The 12,063-nt window shown below is 39.5% G+C and overlaps 1 protein-coding gene across 7 annotated transcripts in view; it reads left to right on the top strand.

Annotated features, from left to right (window-relative positions):
* The window catches only part of PDE1C (phosphodiesterase 1C), a 320,244-nt gene that overhangs the window by 137,984 nt on the left and 170,197 nt on the right, over positions 1-12,063 (top strand). For 2 of the 7 annotated variants that reach the window (XM_074843989.1, XM_074843980.1), the window contains one exon: positions 11,202-11,264. The exons of the other annotated variants lie outside the window; for them this stretch is intronic. In XM_074843989.1, coding sequence (XP_074700090.1) covers positions 11,202-11,264 — 63 coding nt within the window. The remainder of the gene's footprint in view (positions 1-11,201; positions 11,265-12,063) is intronic. 7 annotated transcript variants of the gene reach the window in all.

Below are 12,063 nucleotides of genomic sequence, written 5' to 3'. Positions count from 1 at the left end.
ATGTTTAGGTGAAATTCAGCCATAAACTTCAGTATCATTTCAGCAGAAGTGATAACACACTCCTGCTTTTGCATTGGTCCTCTGTCTGTACATGACACTGGTTTTCAAAATGTAATCGTGATATCATCTAGATTCAGATTTTACAGATGCTGTTTGTATTGATTTGTTAGAAGTTATCTGTAGCCCCTAGGTTTCCAAGATTCATTCCCTTTTGCTAGAGTAAGATTTGTGTGAAATGAAAATTACGTTCAAATGCCATAGACCTTAATGAAGATAAACTGGTGTCAAACATTGTTTGGTATCAGATCTTCAAACCAAAATGACTTTGCCAAGTATAGATGCTTTCTTTTTAAAAATTAGTAGTGCCTGACAAGTTTTCCTGATTTGAATCTTGGGGAGAGGGCAGAGCAGAAGTAGTCTCGTGCCTTCTACTACTTCTCTAGGCTTTGTTATGAAAAGTTGTCTGAAAAAAAGTTTCTGGAGAATAGGTTTTTCACTAGCTATTGCACCTGGGTGATTAACACTCTTAAAAATAAGCAATCTAGATTAGATACACTATAACCTTATGACATTTTGGCACTTCTGTTTCCACCAGTTAGAACCAAACAAAAGAATGCATGTATGAATCTGGAAAGCTGCATGGAGAAGAATTAAACCCAAACTTCTGACACCTTCCCATTGGGTTACTTTGGCTTCTTTCAGTGACATCCAGTGCTCTTCTCACTGACTTATTTTTAGCTAAATTTAGTGGCTTGCTTTTTTCTTTGGGGTTTTGCAGTGTTCATTCCTTACAGGCATGGAATACAGTTCTGCTTGTGGGTGCACAGGTACCAGTAAGTGTTAATTTCCATTTTAGTTAATCTGAGATCATTTACTGAAGCGTGTTTGAAGAATTAGATTAGGATTTGGTGAGGGGATGTAACAGGGAGTTCTTCTCCCATGACTTACACAGAATTTATATAAGAAGGGTAATAAAACTTAATGAAGAATTCAGTTAAGCCCTATATTGTTGCTTATTAGACATGATCTTCCTGTAAAATGCTATTGATTTTTTAATTTTTTGTTTTGTTTTGTTTTGCCCCTGAGAAGTGAATTACTCAGATCCGAAGCATGCAACCCAGTGAAACTTCCTTAGTCAAAATGACATTAACTTTAATGGTCATATTGGTAGCATAAGAGGGAGGAAGCTAAGACAGTTGCTTCTCATGCAATCCCTCTGTGGATAATCAGCCTGTTCATTTCCCAAGTCTGGATGAAAACAGTTTACGCCGCTAGTAAGGGGCTTTTTTTTTTTTGGAGCTTAATGTAACTGTAGGCAGAGGCTGCTCTATAGAACTTCTCTTTTTGTCCTTTTCCTCTTATTTGGTCTGCAGTTTCTTGATAATCTCTCAACGTTCACAGATCTGCATAAATATCTGAAAAAAAAAATCCATTTTTATTTCCTGATATAAGTGTTAACATAAATGTTAAGACATCTGTCTCCAGTCCTTCCTTTCCCAGCTGCCATTTCCCATTTCCTTGTTCCTCCTCATCCCTCTTTCCTAACTGTGAATTTTTCTAATCCACAGTGTAAGGAAGACAGGTTTTAGTCTTGATGCTCTGTATCCCACCGGTCTTTCACTAACACACACTACACACAGAAGCACATTTTTGTAGGTTGAAAAGCTTTCCCTCCAAGGGAAATTTCAAGAAACAAGTGAGAAACCCTAAGATTTGTGATCCCACTGCCACTTGCTCTTAGGCTGTATCACTCTACCCTTCATCTGAGCATCCAGCAGTTCCTGGGGAATAAAACACCAAAAGAAGGAAGAAAACAAAATAAATGTTTGTTTTTTCTTTTTTCTTTTTTTTTTTTTTTAACTGAATGCTAAATTGCATCTGGTCAAACCAATAACCCCAACACCTGCTAATGAGTTGATCCCTCTGAACCAGTGGTTCAAATAGCAGATAGCTAATCCACTGATTTATCCTATCAAGCATCTATTATGTGTGAGCTATAGCAACTTCTAGGTGATTTTCAGTACGCTGGGTAGTTACAAAAAGCTGGTCATTTATATTACCCTAACATGCAGCATTTCCATGACTAATTCAGAACTCCTATATTTTAGCTGTGTCTCAGATTCAATTTGAATTGATAATGAGTTGTTTTAATCCCTCTCTTTGTTTTAGCGGTCAGACCAAAGGACAACATTTGGAGGGGGGATAAGGAAGAGAGAGGGAGAAAGAAAAAAAAAATTGTTAGTGACTGACATTATTTTGGCAGTTAATGTGGGAATGAGCTTTTACTTGGGGATCTCCGCTGGGTGAGGGCGATATAATTGAAGTCCTGTATAAGCTTCCAGCCTTCAAAATATCTCACTTCCTAAATGTGTGTCTCCCTTGCAAATGATGAAGAGGGAATCCTAAGGCATTTTGTTAAAAATCTATCAAATGCAGGGGATGAGGCATCCTTGCTAATTTACCCCAGCAGAGAATCGGCTATCTTCTGGCAGTGTGATTTTTCCTCAAGAGAAATTTCTCACTTTTAATGTGGATTACACTGGAACCACGAACAAGTCTCATAAAATCTGCGAAAGCTATAAACCCTCTTTCTTCATTGCCACATCAGAGAGTCTCTCTGATTTCTACTGATTAAGCTCTGTGTTTGCTTTAGCACGTTCTCAATAGACTATCCAGCTATTAGGAATATTTTTTCCCCCCAACAAATGCATTTCATTTTCCCTGCCTATTTTGAGATGATAACTTGGGAATGGCATTTAACTTTAATTAAATAACAGGTGAAGAAGTCCTCCAGATTTTTATGTCATATCTAAATGGACACTGCACTCTCTCTGGGCCAAAGGATTTATTGCTCGTGAAGGTGAAAACATCTACAAGAGTCTCTTGTGAAAACATTGGCAGATCCTTGCTGAGTGCCATGCCATCTCCACAGACACAGGGGAGCACGGCTAGTAACGTATTTTGACGGGCTGGCCTCCAAGCATTAACACCAAACATAGAAAATAAGCCTTGAGTAGTATCAAAGGACTTGGGCTTCCTTTGTGTGTACGTTAGTTTAAAAAAGAATCACACATTAATATACTTAATCCATGTTTCAATGAACACCACCACAAAGAAAATTAAGAAGCAATTTACTGTAGTTTTTGGCAGGTGTATCTTCTTCCCTCAATCCCCTCCACCTGCTGATGAGTCAGAAGAGAGGCAGACCCCAATACAGATTTTCATGTGTACTTTTCCAGGGTTTGTATTGATGTTATGCTCATGTGGATGATGATGTTAGACTGTCATCATGTAGAAGAACAATTATTCTCCTGCTGGGGAGGAGGTTCTTGAGTAGAATCATCCAGTTGTTATGTACTTACGAAGCCCTTGTGAAGCTATGTGCAGGTAAATTATCTGAGGTATTTATGCTATGGGTTTGTTGTTTGACCATACTCAGAGATAGATGTGCCTGATTGAGTGGATGTATGGAGCGGGTACCTGCATGACAGGTACATTAGATGCATCCAGATTAATAAGACCGACCCCAGGCTCTCAAGAGTGAAGTTTGACACGATCATTTCCAAAAATGTGTTGTGGGTTTTTTGTGTTGTGTTTTCATTTTTGTTCCCAGCCAGATTTTGGGAACAATTATAGTAGAGGAGTGCTTTGTTTTCTCACAAGAGATAGGAGCAGGACTTTGGGCATCGGGGCCTCCAGTGTCTGGTCAGAAAAACTTTTTTTTTAAATTTGTGCTTTTTTCAGTACAGCTGCTTGTTCCTAATCTTCATTCTGATTCACAGAGTACTTAAACCCACGTTCCCCCTCACCTAGCTACAACCATACCTTCAGAGAGAAGAAATAACAGTTGTCTGAACATAATAAAAGTGCTGTAGTTAAATCATGATTTCTTTCTGAGGTTGTTACTCTTAACATAAACAAGTATCTTATTTCTGTGCTCCTGTGCAACACATTCAGATTTAGTGGTGCATGTAATTAAGGTTCATAGCTTTGGAACCTTTCTTGACTAATATTTACATAAAACACGTTTTCAGCTTATGTTTAATTATTGTTTTGATTAGGACCAGCTATTTTTAAAAAGGGGAAAAATATTTCTGTTTTCTTAAGTTTGTCGTCAGAAATAATGCTTCATGCAGTGCAGAAAGCGTTTCCTGGACTTGCTGATCACTGATACACAGTTATTCTAAGCTTCTAGACCATTGTCTCATTGGGTTGCTTTTCAGAGTCTGGTGTGTTAATAGTAATGAGTGGATAGGATAGAAGTGGTTCTTTCTTGGGTTCTTGCTTGTTCTTCCTGGGAAAATTCACATCAGATAGCAATTTATTTTTTTTACCAAAAAAAGAGTAAAATTTTTTTAAAAGTGGGAGATGGTGACAACATTTCAAGTGAACCAATTCTGTACATGGAATCTGTTTATTCTGATTTTTTTTGTCTGCTAAAAGATGGTTTTAAATTCTAGGGGTTTTTTCTCCTGTTCCTATCAAAACAGATACTACTATAACTGAGTTCCACATGAGCTGATAGTTTCCCTGTTGGAGGTTTTTTTTCAGCTACCTAGTAACATTTCAACAAATTCCAGCAGTAGTTCGTGATTACTGACTAAGGACAACTTCTTCAGGTTTGTCTTATAGTCAAGACAGAAATACTTACCCACTACGCACTGCAGGCGCTGGTGGGATCCACGCCCCAGAACATGAATGGTCCTGTGAGTTACATCTCATGGTTTTGTGAAATAAACTACTGGCATCGGAGCATCTGATTAAGCCCCTCCAAAATGAAACAACATGTTGATTCTCATGAGAATGTTCAAGGAATGAGCAGGCACAGAGACTAAGCTACTGTCCAACCGCTGCTGAACTGTGCTTGTGTAGGTCATGATTAAAGCATAGCAACAAAAAAAAAAAAAATTTGGACTATGAATGTTAACTGTGTTGCATATGGATAAATGAGTTTGACCTCCTAGGCAGTCACTCCAACACCTTTTGCCAGGGGTAGATTTGCTTAGAAGAGAAAACTAAGACTGTTGTAAAAATATGCTGGTCACGCTCTGAAAAGCACTCAGCTTGTTGCTGCTTTTTCTTTAGACTGGCTAAGCCATAGGAATGGTTGTACTTCAACTTTCTTGCAGATTGCAGTTGTGATTTTTTTAATTTTTTTTTTTCTTCCCCTGGCAGTACTGTGAATGTTTTCAGATTGTGATGACAAATGCTCCTTCTGGGAGTTTCTGCACTAATAAACAATGGTGACAACAACTTGCTCTATTTCATGTTATAGCTTCAATTTTAATGACTCATGAGGCACGAAGAACTTGAGCACCGATCTGTTTATTGACGGAGCTTAAAGACACCAAGGACTGAAGTGACAGTAGGTATCATTAATCAGCAAGCTTGTTGCTATCTCAAGCAATGCTGCGGTTTGACGGCTGTTTTAAAGAAAACTGTACAATCTGGACCAGATTAATTAATCTTCTAAAGCTTGCCAAGGTGAGGGGCTAGAAGGCTGACAAGCACTGCAGCTCCCAGAGGTGAGAGCTTTATCCCCAGAACGTGAAGGACTCTGCTGTCAGCATACACAGCAGTTGCCTGGAGGAGGGCAGTGCTGCACATCTTTCCATGTCAGGGTCTGGAAGGATTGTCACGGCTACCTTGCGTTGCACACCTACCTGGAAGCGGTGAATATCAGTGTGGAGATACAAGGATACATGGAATAGATGCATCTCTCCTGTTTTTGAAGTGAGATGTGAACTAGCTGGAGGCCCCAACGGTTTTCCAGCAGAGCATTCATGTGAAGAAAATCCTAAATACCTGAAGGTTTTGACTTTTTTGTGACCAAACCTGAAGAAGTTTGGTGATGGCAGAAACAGCCTCTCTCAAATCTCTCAGACTTTACAAATGACCATTCCCAGTGCATGTGTTTTAGTTCAGTTTCATTTCACCCCAGTTCTCAGCTGGGTGGTCTGAACACTGGGACAGCAGTGTCCCAGTTATTCTGTCTGTGGGACCCTGTGGGCAGGCTGATGCTATGCTTTTTGTCAGTGTCCTTGATAAACAGCAAGAGACCAGTGGAAACCAACATCAATACTCACCTTTTTTATCTCTGGAAAGCAATGCTCAGCCTTTACTTATCAGCATAGCCTTGACACTGTGCTCTCATCTGAGTTCAGAACTGAAACTTCTTGGAAGGAAAATATCATTAAAGCTGGATTGCCTCATCATCACTTGTCCAGTAACCTTCACTTGGGAGGAATTTAAAGAATAGATGTAAAAATATTTCTGAATTGTATCTTATTATCCTTTAACGCTTCAATTAATAAGAGTCAAGCAGTGGTTAGACTTGGAGTCAGGACTCCAGTCTCAGGTGGTTTGGCCAATTCGAGACAGTTAAAAAAATGACAGAAGGTGGTACAGAATCTCACAGGGAGTTTGCTACATCACTAGCAAAAGCATTTTCCTCTGCCACGTGCAGCTGGGAAGTTGTGAGTTTCTCTTATTAATCCAGTGGTGGAAACATGGATGGCTCTGAGAAACCTTGCACACTGTCTACAGACCTGCACATAGACAAGTTGTGGCTGCAAAAGGTGTAGGTGAAAGAAAAGATGACAAATTTCTTCAGTCTCTTCATCTGAAAGGCCGTATTAGAAGTTGAGAGAGAAGCAGAAGCAGGAATAAGATAAAATAAACCAGATTAAACTGGCTTGTCCTCTAGCATAACACTTCAGTAGGGCTGCGATTAACATCTGGATTGCCGTATATTGAGAGCGGATGAAGGACCTGTATGATGAATCAACTGGTAAAGTTCTGTGTGCTGTTGGAAAGGGGGAAAACAGGGTAAACAAAGAAATGACTGGCATTTTCTGATGCAGTCTTTGTGATGTCTGCATATATATAACTTCCCATTCTTCATTTGGAAAACTGTTTTGTTATAATAAGAGCAGACTTTACAGCATTCACCTGCTTATTCTTCCAGCAGTTTGTTGAAAGGATGTAATTAGGAGAGCATGTTTCTTCAAAGCATCATATGCACACGGATTCAGCAAAAGGTTTCAATCTGAATTAGGAATGTGCTACCCAGGCATCAGGTTTGATGAACATGTGATGGGTTTGTCTCTGTGGAAGGATTTCAGCTTGAGGAACGGACATAGAAATTTAAGGAAAGCGTGAACTCAATAGGAAACACAAAAATGTAATATTTTTGCTTTGAACTACAATTATTAATGTTTAGAAATTACATGCATTTCAGTGGATTAATAAATGACATTCATATTTTGGTCAGGAATACACAGGGGAGTCTTTCAATTGCTGCTAGGTTTGTATCAAGAGAAAACAGAAAGATACCAAGTGAAGTTCACTATACTGTTCCACTATACTGTTAGGCATTACTCTTCCATAAGAAAGATATCTGACAAACATTTTGAATAAGAAGGCACCTGAACAGCCATTACTATGTGACACAGCTTTTAATAAATCTGTGTTTCAGTTCAGCAGTGTTTCCCCATCTGCGGAATATTTCTCTTAAATGAATATAGGTTACTGGTGTTCTTCTGAAATTGAGTTGGAGCTCAGCTTACTGAAAAGTAGAAAGCTCGTTATTTGATCAGAAAAAATACGTATCACAGATACTAGGTGTTAGCTGTCTCTCAGATCTGAAGAAGTATTTGTAAGTCTGGAAGCGTGTCTTCCAGCTCTGTCAGTTCAACTCCCACAGATTTTATCTCAAACAGAGGACTTAACTGCTAAAACATAGACATATTGTTTCACAAAACCACTGTTGGGGTCACCATTAGCCGGGGTCCTTATTTCTCCATGCGGGAACAGAAATGACGCAACACCAATGTGATGATCAGGTCGTCCATCTTTTTTATTATATATATCATTCTATTATATTCCTTTTCTGGTTACATTTATACTCTACTAAGTTCCGTACACGCACTCATCTATCTTCTAATAGGCTACAGGTCATCTACACGCGCTGTTCACGCACCTCTACAAGCATTTGCATTGGTTAATTGCAATTAGCACGTAAAGCCCAAAACTTGCCAAAACTCCCTTATCTCATACCCTGTTTTGCTCAGACTTGTGTGCTTTTGCTGACCACAGGTGTTTCTCACTTATCTGCTATCTTGTGTGTTTTTGCCAGCCTTATTTTGCTGGCCTTGTCTTTGTCCTTGCATTCTTCTGTCTGCACTAACTTTCTCCCAGCGCGGCCCAGACTCCTACAAACCACGTGGCCTCTGGCTTCCAAAGGGCATGGGTTTCCCTTACATCTTGTGTGCCAGCCCATTGCAGATGCTTTGGATGCTGAGGTCACTTCAAATGTCCTGACACGGGTTTGTTTAGGTGAATGATTGCCACCTTTGACACTGTGTAAATTCAGGCTGAAATACAGTTGTAAACTGGGTTTTGCTGAAAAACCAAATTTCTCCTAGAGGCTATAGAGACATCTTAGGCTAGTATCAGGACAAAGGTATTGTTTAAATGTTTTCCTGTCACTGTAGTATCAAAATCATGCATAATATTGGAAAAGTTAATTGCAATAGGAAATGTGATCTGTGTGTGAATACGTATTTGTAGGCAAAGAAGGGAAGGAGAAAATGAGTGGGCAGTACTGGGAAGGCAAGGATTATAGCGCTGTTCAGCTTTGTTGCATGATACAAAAAGCAGTCCAAGGTTGCAGTCAAGGCTGTTAAGTGTTTTATAGGAAATCAGTTGGATCACTTAGGTGGTTTTCCCAAACCTATCCTTATCCCACAAGCAGTACCAAGCTATGATGCCTAGTCTAGATGAGAAAAAAACGGGTTTAATGCATCATCTACCTTATCTTAGTAGGTGTCTTTAAAAGTCTTTAAGAGGACTCTCCAATGCAAGGAGAATTGCAATGCAATGCAAGGAAACACAGAATTCTCTTGGCTGGCTAACACGTGGGGGCTCAATGTGATCTATCTGCTCCAATGGTTTAAAACTTTTGTTAGCTAATCCATATATTTTCATTCTGTTATTTGAAAACCATTTTATCCCAATTATATTTAGTATTACTATCTGGTTTGAGGCTGTGTTGGACATATGTTCAACACAGGCCTCTTCCAAGCTAGTGTGAGAAGACACTGGCACAAAATGTTCTGGGAAAGGCAAGAAACTTTCACTTCCAAGAATACCTCTTAGGCGATTATAATGACCTCCACGTTCTTACAAAGTGAAAGAATGACCAAGCAAAGAAGTGGAAGTTGATGAAACACTATTCTGGCTAGGAGTGATTAATTATTAAAAGCTGATGTTTTTGAAGCAGAGCTTTTAAGAGGAGAGCTGTACAGTGGATAATTGCTCAGGTCTAAATGCAGTTCTGTGACTGTATCAACGTGCAGAGATCACGCGGCAGTTTCCTCACACACCAAGTGTGTGTATGGTAGGAAAGCTTCTGGGAGATCATCTTCTCAGAAACGTTCTCATTACACGTTTACAGTCATCAGTGAAACTAATGATTGTGACTGAAGATACCATAAAGCTGTTTTGCCTCTTGCCCTTTGAGTAAGTGTCTTCCTTGATACTGTTTTTAAGCCATGCTAAAGCAACGCTTTTGTAGACAGCACACAGCCGCTTTTGTAGTGTGTGGATGTGGCTTGGTGACTACTCAAAACCTCTAACTGATTAAAATTATCCCTGGTGAGAAACGGAAGAAACCCATGCAAAGACTGTGTCCTATGCAGCATTTTTCCCCTCCCTGTGAACTACTTACTCTCGCATGGGACTGCAGCACCTCATTCTGTCACTAAGAACAGCAGTGACGTATTATTTTTCGCAGTACAGAGAGATAAAATAATCTCATTGCGGTAAGTTAGCTTGAATTGTCACTTCATGTTGCCATTCCTGAGACATTTGTTCAGTGTCTGCTTACTGCCTGGGTCTTATCAACACTTCCCAAGCTGTACTGTTTGGAAACCTTAGGTTTGAAACTTTACCAGTTATGCTGAATAGTTCCAGTAATATTTTTTATTACCTGCTTTTTGACTTAACATATGCCACAGGCCACGTGGAGAGTCTTCTAAGGGTTCAGTGGTATGATGCCATTATCGTATCCAAAGGATACAGCTATAATAAAAGGGGAGAAACAACCTAGGCAACTGGGTAGGTTATAAAATAGAGTGACTGTATAGGTCTTAAAAGGATCAAACAGCTCATCAGCTTAAACTTACAGTGTCCTGAATGGAAATATGTACTTGTTTTAAAGCTGCACTGGTTCTGTTTTTCAAACAGGAATGTTATCGTACAGTGTGAATCATCACAGGGAATAATAAGCTACAGACCTTGCAGAAGGGAAGTTATGCTTGCCCTTTCTGGAAAAATACATTTGCAAGCAAGTATTGAGGTTTAGGTAGCATGACCTTGCCTAAAAGTCGCGTTTCCCCTTTGCTTTCTTTGATATGTTTAACATTCCAGTCCTCCTCTTTGTTAGTTTAGGGATAATCAGCAGCAGGTTTGCAGATCTGTGGGAGTTTTTTCAAATGACCTGAGGTTCACTTTTAGTGTTAGTTCAGAGTATCTCTAAACCTTAGCTAAACAGTTTATTAAATTGGATAGGTCACTTTTCACCACCAATTTTTATCTATTTTTAATCATTAAAATTATTTAATCTTTCCTCATCCCGTAGTAAAAGAAATATTTATTAAATGCTCTGTATCTACTGCTAATCTAGTAAGGTGTCATAAAAATTGGTCTGCTGGATGTTTTCCACTTGCTTGCCTGTTACATTATAAGCTAATGTTATGTAACAGAAATAAATTAGAGGGGAAATATTTTGTTGTTTGGCACTCCTCAGATTATGAAACAATGTTTACTTCACTTAAAGTACTGGATCCATTCCAAGCATGAATAAAACTTTGAAAGGTGTTATTTATGGAAAGAAATGATAGACTTCCTTTGTATTTTAAAGAAGGATTTTTAAAATGTTAAGGGTCATCAATCAAGCCCTCACTGAAACTTCACAGGGGACTTAAAGACTTTGTTCATTTTTTTCCTCTGGGTGCACAAATGCACAGGGACATCTAACAGTCAGCGTTCGGCTTGTTCAGTTACATCTTGTATCCTGAAAAGTAAAACAGACGCTGTTCTATCCTTTATAAAAGCATTCAGAGTTCAGACTCTTTTCTTACCCTACAGAAAGGTACTGTGATAAATGCTGGAGAGCTGATGGACTTTCTTTATTTCAGGAGATTGTTATGGGAAACGGTCATCGCATTTGAGCGACTCCACAGTCTGATAATTCACATACGGTCAGTCACTGTGTGCGTGTGTGGGTGTGGAGTGTAGCGGGGCAGGTAAAGGCAGGACAGCAAAACTTCTGCTTAGATTTTTAACAAGAGCCTGTTTATGTGCCTTTACAGAGAAGGAAATAAATAGGGTGAAACTCTGGAACTTAAAAAAAATTTCCACTTATTGCAGTTTGAGCAACATTTCCCATTGATGCTTTTGAGCTGATTGCACAATGCCTAATTCACATTAAACGTGTGCAACCAGCTCTCTTGGGTTAGGCTTTTGGAGACTGGAAGTCTCTTCTCATCTCTTTCTTTCTGTCTGCCCCTCAGCCCCCACCTCTCGTAGGCTATAATTAGGACTGGACAGGATGACTGTAAGGACGTGAGCTCCCATACCATGTACATGACAACTCAAATATCAAGATTCTCAGTCAGAAAAATTGTATCTTAGGCTCCCATTCTGGCCTCATGCTCGATCCTGGTTGCACAATGAACCTCCAGATAAAAGGATATTTTACATCTGAATCACAAAACAGAGGTGGAAATGAAGGCTGGGGTGCTGAGGTGTGGGGTGGGGATGGAGCTAAGGCTGGAGTTGGGGGTGAGCTGGGAGACTACAATGAAAGCCTGCCTGTCTTCAAAATACTGTCTTTCGTTATTCTCACAACCTCAACTTTTCCATGCACAGCCTGTCTCACACTTTGGATGTTGTCTTCTCTCTCTGTTTTCAGTTAACTCGGTATGTGTACTGAGTGAATTATCTTACAGAGATAATTGCTGAAAGGTAGGGTGGCTTTCAGGGTGAAGTTATATGCAA

The sequence above is a fragment of the Strix aluco genome, chromosome 1 (assembly GCF_031877795.1).
Source record: "Strix aluco isolate bStrAlu1 chromosome 1, bStrAlu1.hap1, whole genome shotgun sequence".
Taxonomy (NCBI): domain Eukaryota; kingdom Metazoa; phylum Chordata; class Aves; order Strigiformes; family Strigidae; genus Strix; species Strix aluco.
Note: the sequence above shows the minus strand (reverse complement) of the source record. Positions and strands in the feature narration are given on the sequence as shown.